At 42.2% G+C, this 14,543-nt stretch overlaps 1 protein-coding gene across 1 annotated transcript; it reads right to left on the bottom strand.

The window, feature by feature from the left end:
- Window positions 1-2,509: 2,509 nt before the first annotated feature.
- LOC139423834 (keratin, type I cytoskeletal 19-like) lies at window positions 2,510-8,542 on the bottom strand. Its single transcript, XM_071175473.1, has 9 exons — window positions 8,196-8,542; window positions 6,929-7,057; window positions 5,616-5,698; window positions 5,230-5,386; window positions 4,707-4,868; window positions 4,385-4,510; window positions 3,873-4,093; window positions 3,110-3,198; window positions 2,510-3,002 (listed from the first exon to the last, which is right to left on the bottom strand). The coding sequence occupies exons 1-9, from the start codon at window positions 8,502-8,504 to the stop codon at window positions 2,896-2,898; spliced, it is 1,383 nt and encodes a 460-aa protein (XP_071031574.1). The 5' UTR covers window positions 8,505-8,542; the 3' UTR covers window positions 2,510-2,895.
- Window positions 8,543-14,543: the final 6,001 nt, after the last annotated feature.

Raw genomic sequence — 14,543 nt, 5'->3', positions numbered from 1 at the left:
GCCACATTTTCAGGCCTCATGCCTCCTTGCAACATGCCAAAGGCACATTCATGCAGATGAGCAGGGACCCTGGGCTTCTTTCTTTTGGTGTTTTTCAGAGTCAGTAGAAAGGCCTTTTTAGTGTCCTAAGTTTTCATAACTGTGACCTTAATTGCCTACCATCTGTAAGCTGTTAGCATCTTAACGACCGTTCCACAGGTGCATGTTCATTGAACAGGCATGGGAAACAGTGTTTAAACAATTTACAATGAAGATCTGTGAAGTTATTTTGATTTTTACGAATTATCTTTGAAAGACAGGGTCCTGAAAAAGGGACATTTATTTTTTGCTGAGTTTATATAACGTTATATTTTTGCATACTCAAAATGCCTACTATTTAGAATGCTAGAATGGGTATTGGACCACAAAACATTTTCCTCTTAGGGGAGACGGAACAGAGTCTAGAGGAGCTGATGGCTCAGATGAGGAAGATATAGCTAGGACCAGAAGACACCTCTGCTTTCAGACAACCCTCATTGGCTACATCACAAATTAAAGCCTATTTTATATAGTACACTACTTTTGACCAGGGACCATTCTGTTAAAGTAACTTAAGCTTGAAGTAATGGACCAGGTACATACAGATGTTAGCTCAAAATGTAATTGTGCTTATGTATCACCTGTTGACGAGAGGAAATATTGTTGAAACACTGGAAATTGAATAAGTAATCAAGCCTTGCAGTTATGGATGCAATTACTACCACTGTGGGGAAATTCTAAAGCCCAACATATCTCTGCATGACAAACCTGCCTTTACGTTGTCTAGCTCTGGTCCAAGGCCTTATATGTGGTTTGAGCCTTGATGGTTCAAGCTGCATGTAACGCCCTGGACCAGAGCTACTCCATGTCATACTCTTAGCTGTTTAAACTGATATATATGTAACTGAAACTTTCTCTGCTGAAACTTTACCGACTGATTCTCTGCACATACTTTGTTTCAATCAGTGGAGGCTCCTCAGAGGAGGAAGGGGAAGACCAATTGCTTTTTTTTTTTGCGGGTTTACTAACGCATTACTTCTATTAGCTATGTTGACTATGATGTTACTTCACCTAATATGATGACTACGATGTAGGCTGTTTTTTTTCTTCCTGGTCCCAGACAGCTGATGTGTTGTGCATTGAAGTCCACAAGCAAAGGGAAAAGGTGAGAGGAGGAAAGCACGTAGATGTGAGAAGGAATGCAATGTGGCTGCTATGAAATTGAGCTGTGTTTTCACATGATCAGGAGTGTATTCATTCCACCAATTTATTTTTATTACAATTTTTTTTTACCCTGTTTTCGCCCCAATTTCATGATATCCAATTGTTACATACAGTGTTGTCTCATTGCTGCAACTGCCGTACGGACTCAAGAGACACAAATGTCGAGAGTCCTCCGAAACACAACCCAACAAAACAGCACTGTTGCTTGACACAATGCCCACTTAACCCAGAAGCCAGCCACACCAATGTGTCAGAGGAAACACTGTACACCTGGCGACTGTGTCAGCGTGCACTACGCCCAGCCCGCCACAGGAGTCGCTAGTGCGCGATGGGATAAGGACATCCCTGCCGGCCAAACCCTCCCCTAACCCGGACGACGCTTGGCCAATTGTGCGCCGCCACATGGGTCTCCCGTTTGTAGCCGGCTGCAACAGAGCCTGAACTCAAACACATCAGGTAAGGAATCTCTAGTGGTACAGCTAGCACTGTGATGCTGTTCCTTAGACCGCTGCGCCACTCGGGAATCATTCTGCCGATTCGGTTGAAAAACCTTTCTTAAGCGGAAGCGAACAAAACGGGGATAAACATACCTGAATTTGGCCAGTAGAAACGCTTGTTTGCAACTGTTGGTCCAATGATTACACCCTAGATCAGCTAGAGGCAGGCAAAAGTGTGCAAGTTAAATGTGTCATTATCTGTACCCTCAAATGTTTTCTCTCGTGCACCTACGTTGTAAACTTTGTAAACCTCATGACGTTTATAGGGAAAATGTGAGAATCATGAGGAAGCCTAAACCTGTCATTGTTACATTGAACTGGGTGAATGGAATATGAATGACACTCATCCAATATGGTGCAATAGAAATAAGGCCACGCTTATAAAAACAATTGTCGTCCTCCCTCATCTTAAACGGCACCGACCGCCACTGCTGTAAAGGTGTTTCTTTTCAGCTTTTTAGAGGACAACAACGCACCCTCAATTATGATATCAGCGCCCTGAAATGCATTGACATCTATATTTAATCAACAGCCAAATGTAACATGTAGTGTCAGTGTCGTAGGCCTACAGAACATGAACTTTAACCTTGTCATAGAGTCCAGAGAACATACACGGCTTGTGGTCCTGGGAGGATATAATGGAGCTAAAATAGCTTTATAATGGCTGATGACATGAGTCATATTTTCCCTGATGTCACTTATGTAACTGGAATAATCTGTTTCCACTTTTCACACAATCATTTTCACTTTTAATTGCACTGGCCAAAGATGTTAAAATGAGAGACGTCACCTGGTGGCCACAAATGGAACAAAAGCACACGAGAAATAATATTCAAGTTGCCACATGATCGAGACATATAAGAGTTATAAGGTAACACGAGTAAATTATATCAGTTATCATTCAGCTGATGCAATCCTGTCTAAAGGGAAATATTACAGTATGCAACCATGACATGATTTATATATATATAGATGGGGATTGAACACCCGTCACCAGGGATATGTGTGGTCCAGGGATATGTGTGGTCCAGGGATATGTGTGGTCCAGGGGTATGTGTGGTCCAGGGGTATGTGTGGTCCAGGGGTATGTGTGGTCCAGGGGTATGTTTGGTCCGTTACCGCTTCACCAGATTCCAGAACTATCTGGCCTTCTCAGTTAGTTCAAATCCTGGACCTTCTCATCAACTGAGGTGGACACCACCTTCCCATCCACCATCTCCTCCACGATCACCCTCACCCGCTTCTGCATGTGGGGGTTATGCTCTGTGGAAAGGGCCACAAAACAGGAATTCATTCATTCATTAATTGTGTGTATTATGGGGAACAAAACTTGATTCATTCATTTGATTAATTATTCTCTGCTTGCTCACCTTCCACCACTTCCTGGACTTGTTGTACTTCCTGGATCTTCTCGACCACGATCACTTTCCTGACCTCCTGTCTGGTCTCCACATGCTTACTGGAAGACACACGGGAAGAACACTTACGATCAGCTAAACTCACCATCTTTATCTACTAGTTTGCAATCAGTGGTGTAACTTAAGTAGTTTTTGGGGGTATCTGTACTTAAGGATTTACATTTTTGACTACTTTTACCTTTACTTCACTACATTGCTTATGAAAATATTGTACTTTTCCTTGACACCTAAAAGTGCTTGTTACATTTTGAATGCTTAGCAGGACAGGAAAATAGTACGATTCACAGACTTATCAAACGAACATTCCTGGTCATCCCTACTGCCTCTGATCTGGCGGACTCACTAAACACATGTTTTGGTTGTAAATTATGTGTTGGAGTGTGCCCCGGCATTCCGTAATTTAAAAAAACAAGAAAATGGTGCCATCTGGTTTGCTTAAAATAAGGAATTTGAAATGATTTACACTTTTACTTTTGATACTTAAGCATATTTTAAACCAAATACTTTTATACTTTTACACAAGTAGAATTTTACTGGGTGACTTTTACTTTTATTTTAGTCATTTTCTATTAAGGTATCTTTACTTTTACTCAAGTATGACAGTATGACATACCCCTGGACCTCACTGTTTGCAGTGAGGTGCCAATAAACAGCTGTCTTCACCCCATCCCTTCCACCTCCCTCTCTTTCCTGCCCCTCTATTATCCCCTCTCACCTGAATCCCTCTCCATCCAGCAGCCTCCTGTACTCAGCGATCTCCATCTCCAGCCTCATCTTGATGTCCAGGAGGATCTGGTACTCGGAGGCCTGCTGCTGGATGCTGACGTTGAGCTGCTGCAGCTCCTCCTCCATGCTGTTGATACAAACCTGCAGCTGGCTCAGCTGGGAGCCGTGGCGGCCGTTTATATCAGCGACGCTCTGCTCCAGGTACCCCTTCTACAGGAATGTGTTTATGTCAGTAAGGGATGAAGAAAATGGAGACGGAAGGAAGGAGAGGGTAGTAGAAATGTATAAAGAGGGAGATGAAGGGCAGAGACATGAAGGTGTTAGAACACCTTGACATTAGACCACTGTGGAGGTCTGAAAACTTCTAACAAACTTTGATTTTGGAGTGTAATGTTCCTTTAAAAACCTAATGGAATTCCATATTTTAGGAACAAAGATAGGGTAAAGAGAAATGCTATATATTTAGGGATGCTGATTCACTAAGATGGTTAGACATCATACCTGAGTGAGCAGGCCATGCAGTTCAATCTCCAGGCTCTGGAAGGTCCTCTTCAGGTCGGTCACCTGAGACTGAGAGGTCTTCACCTCTGTGGTGCTGGTGGTGATCTGGCTCTGAAGCACCTCCACCTGACACACACACACACACACACACACACACACACACACACACACACACACACACACACACACACACACAAACTATTAGTCAAAAGTATAGTACCACTTCACAAAATAGATGTCAATTGTGCCTCCCACAAAACACATTTAGGGACCCAGGCCCACACCCTTCGAGGCCCCCTGTCCTATTTTCAGGTTGTCTCACCTTGCTCTCAAACCACTTGGCAGCATCTCTCTGGTTCTTCGCCACCATGCCCTCATACTGGGTCCTCATCTCCTCCAGCACCTTGCTCATGTCCACTGAGGAAGCACAGTCCATCTCCACATTCACAGCACCACACGGCTGTGTCCGTATCAAATGCATCTCCTAACAACAGGAAAAGGGGGACAAATTGAGTTATAATACCTGGGATGTCTAGTTCGCGTATACACAGGGAAGGGCAAAAGCACCCGAAAACAATCAGATACCGTAAATTTGAGGACAAATAACAGAGAAGTTGCCCTAGATGTGTTGTGTGTGGGTTTTGTCCCCTTGGGGCCAAACATGGAAATGTTTAAACACAAAGAGAATTAATAAATAAATTCAAGTGCAAAAATATTACAAAAACTACAGGGGAAGTCATTGTGTCCAAATGAAAAATCACATGTGGCTGTCCTTGCATATTGGCACTTCAGCCAACAGCACAAGCGTTAAGACTTGAGTGTGTGAGGAGAAATGAGGAGGTTACCTCCTCATGGTTCTTCCTGAGGTAGACCAGCTCCTCCTTCAGCCCCTCAATCTGCATGTCCAGGTCTCCTCTGGCGAGCATAAAGCTGTCCAGCACTCCTCTCAGACGAGCAACATCCAGTTCCAAGGTCATACGCATGTTAACCTCCGTCTCGAACCTACAGGGGTTGAGGAAAGCAGAGGGCTTGATTAGTTCCTTCTCACAACAAACCAAGATACAACTTGCCCAACCATGAACTGATCCATAGTTCCTGCATACCCCCATAAACATTTCTGTAGATCTGGGAGGATTGGATCTACTCAATCTCAAACCTATAGGCCAAAGCTACAAATAGAAACAGTACACTCACAGAGGCTGTGTACAGTACAAACAGGAAGTGCACCTACTTCATCTTGAAGTCATCAGCTGCAACTCTGGCATTATCCACCCGCAGGATCATCTGAGCGTTCTCCACAGACCTGGCATGGATCTAGGAACAGGAGGACAGCCACAGTCAATGGAATGTAATATCAGAGTCAACTATGTATGGGATATCATGTGTTTAGATCAGCAGATCAGGTTCATGTCTACTGTTCATTCATATACAACAATTTTGGTTGTAAATCACCATCCCTACAGTGAAGCATGGTGGTGGCAGCATCATGCTTTGGTATGTTTTTCAGCGGCAAGGACTGGGAGATTAGTCAGGATCGAAGCAAAGATGAACAGAGCAAAGAACAGAGAGATCCTTGATGAAAACCGGCTCCAGAGCGCTCAGGATCTCAGACTGGTCAAAGGTTTACCTTCCAACAGGACAACGACCCTAAGCACACAGCCAAGACAATGCAGGAGTGGCTTCGGGACAAGTCTCTGAATGTCTTTGAGTGGCCCAGCCAGAGCCCAGACTTGAACCCGATCGAACATCGCTGGAGAGACCTGAAAATAGCTGTTCAGCGAAGCTACCCATCCAACCTGACAGAGCTTGAGAGGATCTGCAGCGAGGAATGGGAGAAACTCCCCAAATACAGGTGTGCCAAGCATGTAGCGTCATACCCAAGAAAACTTGAGGCTGTAATTCGCTGCCAAAGGTGCTTCAACAAAGTACTGAGTAAAGAGTCTGAATACATATATAAATATAATATTTCAGTTTTCTATTTTTTATACATTTGCAAAAATATCTACAAACCTGTTTTTGCTTTGTCATTATGAGGTACTGTGTGTATATTGATGACAGGGGGAAAAACGATTTAATCAATTCGAGAATAAGGCTGTAACGTAACAAAATGTGGAAATAGTCAAAGGGTCTGAATACTTTCCGAATGCACTGTAATTCATTCTAGTGACTCGCTTCTTTCACAAACCTGTTGGCATCCTCTAAATCCTATCCCCACCTCCCTTCCCACTGGCACAGACGTCAATTAAACGTCTATTCAACATAATTACATTAAAATCACATGGAAACAATATTGATTCAACCAGTGTGTTGCTACATTAAGACTACATTTTTTTTGTAAATGTTTACCTTTATTTAACTATGCAAGTCAGTTAAGAACAAATTCTTATTTTCAATGATGGCCTAGGAACAGTGGGTTAATTGCCTGTTCAGGGGCAGAACGACAGATTTGTACCTTGTCAGCTTGGGGGTTTGAACTTGCAACCTTCCGGTTACTAGTCCACCGCTCTAACCAGGCTACCCTGCCGCCCCATTACCCAGAAGTACCTTGTTGCGGATGTCTGTGATGGTGGCATAGAATCCACTGAGGTCCTTCTTGTGAGTCGGTGATCTCATCTCGTAGAACTCTTTGATCTGCAACTCCAACTTGCTATTGGCTGCCTCTAGAGAGCGCACCTGTGTACACAGAGAGTGGAAGGAATCAGTTCAGTTCATGGGTCTATCCGAAATGGCACCCTATTCCCTATATAGAGCATTACTTTTGTCCAGAGCCCTATGGGCCCTGTTATGCACTACATAGGGAATAGGATGCCATTTGGGGCGCATCCCATCACGTTAAGTGAATCTGTGCACTCCCATTAAATAATCCCCAACATAATGGAATATAAATAAATGATCAAATCCTGCTATGTCATTGTACTCATCAGTGGTGTAAAGTACTTAAGTAAAAATACTTTAAAGTACTACCTAAGTATTTTGGGTATCTTTACTTTAGTTTACTATTTATATTTTTTACAACTGTTGTTTTTACTCCACTACATTCCTAAAGAAAATAGTGTATTTTTTACTCCATAGATTGTCCCTGACACCCAAAAGTAGTCATTACACCTTGAATGCTAAGCAGGAAAGGAAGATGGTCAAATGCACACTCTTATCAAGAGAACATCCCTGGTCATCCCTACTGCCTCTGAACTGGTGGACTCACTAACACATGCTTTGGTTGTAAATTATGTCAGAGCGTTGGAGTGTGCCCCTGACAATCAGTACAAAGAATGTAAATAAATAAGTGTGCCGTCTGGGTTGCTTAATATAAGGAATGTGAAAGGATTTCCACTTTTACTTTTGATACTTAAAGTATATTTGACCAATTTCATTTTCTTTTGATACCGAAGTATATATACAACCAAAGACTTGGACTTGTACTGGAGACTTTCATTGGAGCTTTACAGCAAACTACAGGTTACTGTTTCTTCTCAATAGCAATTTTACAATCAGAAACAATGATGGAATAAATCGTTTTAAAAAGTTACAAGTTAAGTAAACGTTGTTTAAATATGTACATATTACTGTAGCCGACTGTATTATCCCTTTTTACTGAACGTTGTAGATAGTATTGATGAAAGGGGTTGTTTAAAACAAAAATGCTTTCTAACAAAGATTAAAGTTCACTTTCTAATAAAAACCATTCTGTATCATCGACTATGTAGTGTTTTGAAAAGACTCTGCCTTGTCTTTCGGTCTCCATAATCTGGGCTGTGCGTAATATCCCGCAGCGCGCCTAATCTCTATCCACATCTCCATCATTCTTCCTTACCTTTTCCAGGTAGCGGGCCAAACGATCGTTCAGATTCTGCATGGTATGCTTCTCGTTGGCACCGATAGTGATCTGACCTGGCCCGTCCGTAGAGAAAGAAGATTGAGAGATACGGGTGCCGTATCCCCCGGCACCTCCATATACACTCGGCGAGCGACTGCTCCCAACAGAGGACACGCTCATACGGGACCTACCGTATCCCAAACCGCTGGAAAACGGCATCCCACCGGACGAACTGAGGCCACTCGAAACGACACCGCTACCTGAGCTGTATCTAAGGCTACTACTGCGACTGGCTACAATGGACATGGCGAGAGATAGTCTGGCGATGCGTCCTGGGAGGTTAAAGTGCGTTCTTCGTAGTTGAGGAATCAGGTAAAATAACCCCCTTCGTGTCCTCGAGCGTTTTATACAGTTGGGTTAAGAATGATTGACTGCGTCACCATTATTCCTTGGAATTAAGGTATATCTAATTGTTTTGTTCAGTGGGTGGATACAGGGCTTACAACAACGAAGGAAATTAATGGTTCAGTAAATGTTGTGACTTATGAAAGGCAGTGTGTTTGACAGGTATAGACTGGCAAGTCAGACAGCTTTACTAAATGTGTTTTGTAAAAGCTGGCATTCCATGGTTGCAGACATCCATTTTCAATTACATTTTGGTTTGTTTACTGAAATTGGCAATATTTTTTTATATATTTTAAAAAATATATTATTTTCAAGGATTTGTAGGCTAAATATTGTATGTGTTTATTATTTTGCCAAACTAAAATGTTGCACCAAGTCACTCCGTCACTTACATTTGATGATTTTCCATCATTCTATCCATTTGAAAAGATGGTCATTAACAGTCATCTTTTTGAAATGTAGATGTAGAACCACTATAAACTGTTCATAAATTCAACACATTCAATGTTGTTACTTTGTCTACTCCGTCTACTTGCTCTCAGATTAGTTGGTTGAATAGTGTGTTCAATCATTGTCAAAGATGTGTAGTAGGTTTTCTTACTATTTTGCCCTAAGTCACTTTGATGATGTTCTCATGCTTTGATTCTGAATTCACAGGTGTCCTGTTCAGTAACTATACCCTTATTTGAAATATGAATAAACCTCATAATTCCTCACATTCCTCACATTTAGCCTACTCAGTACTTTCTCTCAGATGTTGGTTTGGATAGTGTGTATGCAAAACAGCCACACAACAGCCTGAATAAATTGAACCGTTTCATTCCAAAACGCTCTATATCCATTTTCAGAAATGTTGGTCAATTATCTTTTATTGTTTCCAGAAATTATGAAAGAGATTGGTGTTTTTCAAATCAAATCAAATCAAATTGTATTTGTCACATACACATGTTAGCAGATGTTAATGCGAGTGTGGCGAAATGCTTGTGCTTCTAGTTCCCGACAATGCGGTAATAACCGACGAGTAATCTAACCTAACAATTCCACAACTACTGTCTTATACACACAAGTGTAAGGGGATAAAGAATATGTACATAAATATATGTGAATGAGTGATGGTACAGAACGGCATAGGCAAGATGCAGTAGATGGTATCGAGTACAGTATATACATTTACATATGAGATGAGTAATGTAGGGTATGTAAACATTATAATAAGTGGCATTGTTTAAAGTGGCTAGTGATACATTTTTTACATCAATTTCCACCTATTTCCATTGTTAATTTAAAGTGGCTGGAGTTGAGTCAGTATGTTGGCAGCAGCCACTCAATGTTAGTGGTGGCTGTTTAACAGTCTGATGGCTTTGAGATATAAGCTGTTTTTCAGTCTCTCGGTCCCTGCTTTGATGCACCTGTACTGACCTCGCCTTCTGGATGATAGCGGGGTGAACAGGCAGTGGCTCGGGTGGTTATTGTCCTTGATGATCTTTATGGCCTTCCTGTGACATCGGGTGGTGTAGGTGTCCTGGAGGGCAGGTAGTTTGCCCCCGGTGATGCGTTGTGCAGACCTCACTACCCTCTGGAGAGCCTTACAGTTGTGGGCGAAGCAGTTGCCGTACCAGGCGGTGATACAGCCCGACAGGATGCTCTCGATTGTGCATCTGTAGAAGTTTGTGAGTGCTTTTGGTGACAAGCCAAATTTCTTCAGCCTCCTGAGGTTGAAGAGGCGCTACTGCGCCTTCTTCACAACGCTGTCTGTGTGGGTGGACCAATTCAGTTTGTCCGTGATGTGTACGCCGAGGAACATAAAACGTACTACCCTCTCCACTACTGTCCCGTCGATGTGGATAGGGGGGGTGCTCCCTCTGCTGTTTTCTGAAGTCCACAATCATCTCCTTAGTTTTGTTGATGTTGAGTGTGAGGTTATTTTCCTGACACCACACTCTGAGGGCCCTCACCTCCTCCCTGTAGGCCGTCTTGTCGTTGTTGGTAATCAAGCCTACGACTGTAGTGTCGCCCGCAAACTTGATGATTGAGTTGGAGGCGTGCATGGCCACGCAGTCGTGGGTGAACAGGGAGTACAGGAGAGGGCTCAGAACGCACCATTGTGGGGCCCCAGTGTTGAGGATCAGCGGGGTGGAGATGTTGTTACCTACCCTCACCACCTGGGGGCGGCCCGTCAGGAAGTCCAGGACCCAGTTGCACAGGGCGGGGTCGAGACCCAGGGTCTCGAGCTTGATGACGAGTTTGGAGGATACTATGGTGTTAAATGCTGAGCTGTAGTCGATCAACAGCATTCTCACACAGGTATTCCTCTTGTCCAGATGGGCTAGGGCAGTGTGCAGTGTGGTTGCAATTGCATCGTCTGTGGACCTATTGGGGCGGTAAGCAAATTGGAGTGGGTCTAGGGTGTCAGGTAGGGTGGAGGTGATATCTGTCCTTGACTAGTCTCTCAAAGCACTTCATGATGACGGAAGTGAGTGCTACGGGGCGGGGCGGTAGTCGTTTAGCTCAGTTACCTTAGCTTTCTTGGGAACAGGAACAATGGTGGCCCACTTGAAGCATGTGGGAACAGCAGATTGGGATAAGGATTGATTGAATATGTCCGTAAACACACCAGCCAGCTGGTCTGCGCATGCTCTGAGGACGCGGCTGGGGATGCCGTCTGGGCCTGCAGCCTTGCGAGGGTTAACACGTTTAAATGTTTTATTCACGTCGGCTGCAGTGAAGGAGAGCCCGCAGGTTTTGGTAGCGGGCCGTGTCAGTGGCACTGTATTGTCCTCAACGCGAGCAAAAAGAGATCAGTGTTTTTTCACTATCTAATGAGGTTGTTCAATGACAGACATGTATTTGTTACTACTATTCAGTTTCACACAGTCAAATGTAACAAATAAAAAAAATTAAATGATACATTTGTGACATCAATATTTTAAAAAATGTACAAAAACGTTATTCAATATAGTAATATGACATCTATATGTTAATGTTTACATTTGACATTTTAGTCATTAGCAGATAGTCTAATCCGGAGCGATTTACAGAAATTCATTTCAAACTAGGTAGGTGAGACAACCACATCCCAGCTAGCACATAACGTTCTGAGAACCACATGTTTCTTAGAGTTTGGTGAGAGTGTGGTTGCCCTATGCCTATTTAGCATACAACCTTCTCATAACACAGGGCTTCCCAAACTTTTTGGGCCTATGACCTAAGCGGTACCGGAGTGCCAAGTCTAGGACAAAAAGGCTTCGCAACAGTTTTTACCCCCAAGCCATAAGGCTCCTGAAATGGCTACCCGGACAATTTGCATTGTGTGCCCCCCAAACCCCTCTTTTTACGCTCCTGTATATCACATATGCATAGTCACTTTAACTATACATTCGTGTGCATACTACCTCAATTGGGCCGACCAACCAATGCTCCTGCACATTGGCTAACCGGGCTATCTGCATTGTGTCCCACCACCCATTAACCCCTCTTTTACGCTACTGCTACTCTCTGTTCATCATATATGCATAGTCACTTTAACCATATCTACATGTACATACTACCTCAATCAGCCTGACTAACCGGTGTCTGTATGTATCCTCGCTACTTTTATAGCCTCGCTACTGTATGTAGCCTGTCTTTTTACTGTTGCTTTATTTCTTTACTTACCTATTGTTCACCTAACACCTTTCTTGCACTATTGGTTAGAGCCTTAAGTAAGCATTTCACTGTAAGGTTCCACCTGTTGTATTCGGCACACGTGACAAATACATTTTGATTTGATTTGAAACCATCAAGCATCAACCTGTTAGAGGAGTCTGTAGTTGGATTTTGACTGTAGTGAAAACCATTCTAGGATTTTATTTGATCATGGGGGAAATGAGCTGCTGTGTAAGCACTGCAAGGCAGGTTAGACTGAATTGAGCCCTGCCTCTTTTCATGTAATGATGATAAATGAGTTTTACCTTTTCAGAGCATGAACAGACACATCCCCAGGGCCATTTCACCTGAACAAATATCATCACTGATGAATAGCACACAGATACAGTGCCTTCAGAAAGTATTCACACCCCTTGACTTATTCCACATGTTTGTGTCACAGCCTGATTTCAAAATGGAATTAAAAAAAAATACATATCACACATATACACGCAATACCCCATAATGACAAAATGAAAACTTGTTTTTAGAAATGTTTGCACATTTATTGAAAATGACATACAGAAATATCTCATTTACATAAGTATTCACACCTCTGAGTCAATACATGTTAGAATCACCTTTGGCAGCGATTGCAGCTATGAGTCATTCTGGCTCTAAGAGTCTCTAAGAGCTGTACACACATGGATTGTAAAATATTTGCACATATTCTTTTTTTAAATCTTCAAGCTCTGTCGAGTTGGTTGTTGATCATTGCTAGACAGCCATTTTCAAGTCTTGCCATAGATTTTCAAGCCAAAATAAGCACAAAAAAAACGAACTAGGCCACTCTGGAACATTCCATTTTGTCTTGGTAAGCAACTCCAGTATATTTTTGGCTTTGTGTTTTAGGTTATTGTCCTGCTGAAAGGTGAATTTGTCTCCCGGTGTCTGTTAGAAAGCAGAATGAACTCTAGGATTTACTCTAGGATTTTGCCTGTGCTTAGCTCTATTCAGTTTATTTTTATCCTAAAAAAAATCCCTAGTCCTTGCCGATGACAAGCATACCAATAACATGATGCAGCCACCACCATGCTTGAAAATATGAAGTGCGGTAGTCAGTGATGTGTTGTGTTGGATTTGCCACAAACATAATGCTTTGTATTCAGGACATAAAGTTAATTTCTTCGACACATTTTTTGCAGTTTTATTTTAGTGCCTTATTTCAAGCAGGATGCATGTTTTGGAATATTTTTTTTATGTACAGGCTTCCTTCTTTTCACTCTGTAATTTAGGTTAATGTTGTGGAATAACTACAATGTTGTTGATCCACCCTTACTTTTCTCCTATTACTACCATTAAACTGTAACTGTTTTAAAGTCACCATTGGCCTCATGAAATCCCTGCGCAGATTCCTGAGTTAGAAAGGATGCCTGTATCTTTGTAATGTCTGGGTGTATTCATACACCATCCAAAGTGTAATTAATAACTTCACCGTGCTCAAAGGGATATTCACTCTCTGCTTTTCTACATTTCTACCCATCTACCAATCGGTGCCCTTCTATACGAGGCATTGGAAACCTCCCTGGTCTCTGTGGCTGAATCTGTGTATGAAATTCACTGCTTGACAGAGGAACCTTTGGAGATAACTGTATGTGTCTGGTACAGAGATGAGGTAGTCATTCAAAAATGATATTGAACACTATTATTGTACACAGGGTGAGTCCATGTAACTTATTATGTGACTTTTTAAGCAATTGAATTTATTTAGGCTTGCCATAACAAAGGGGTTGAATACTTTTTGACTCAAGACGTTTCAGCGTTTCACATTTTATTATATAATACAAACATAATTCCACTTTCACATTATGGGTTTATTTGGTGTAGGCCAGTGACACAAAATGTTAATTGTATCAATTTTAAATTCCGTCTGTAACTCAAAATGTGTAGAAAGCCAAGGGGTGTGAATACTTTCTTAAGGCCCTGTAAGCAGACAATTATATATTTTTTTACCTCCCAAAGTACAAATCATTCACACACTTGATGGCATCTATGTAGTCTCTGGTGACACTAAAGGTTCAAAGGAAGTGTTTGACTTGGCTATTCTCGTGACAAGAGTATGTCCGAGGAATGTCTGGGAAACCAAGACACCATTGCGTGCCTAATCACTTGGCAGGCATTCTGTTATTTCTACTGTTTTCTTTGGTTGTATTGTCACAAGTAGAGATGTTCTGCCTCGATTAGGTAAGACAATAACAAAAGCGAAAGGGTGAGTCCTATATGTCTTTGGCCTATGTGCGATTACTTCCAAATGTC

This window comes from Oncorhynchus clarkii, chromosome 13 (assembly GCF_045791955.1).
Source record: "Oncorhynchus clarkii lewisi isolate Uvic-CL-2024 chromosome 13, UVic_Ocla_1.0, whole genome shotgun sequence".
Classification (NCBI taxonomy): Eukaryota; Metazoa; Chordata; class Actinopteri; order Salmoniformes; family Salmonidae; genus Oncorhynchus; species Oncorhynchus clarkii.
The sequence above is the reverse complement of the archived record's forward strand: the minus strand, read 5'-3'. Positions and strand labels throughout refer to the sequence as shown.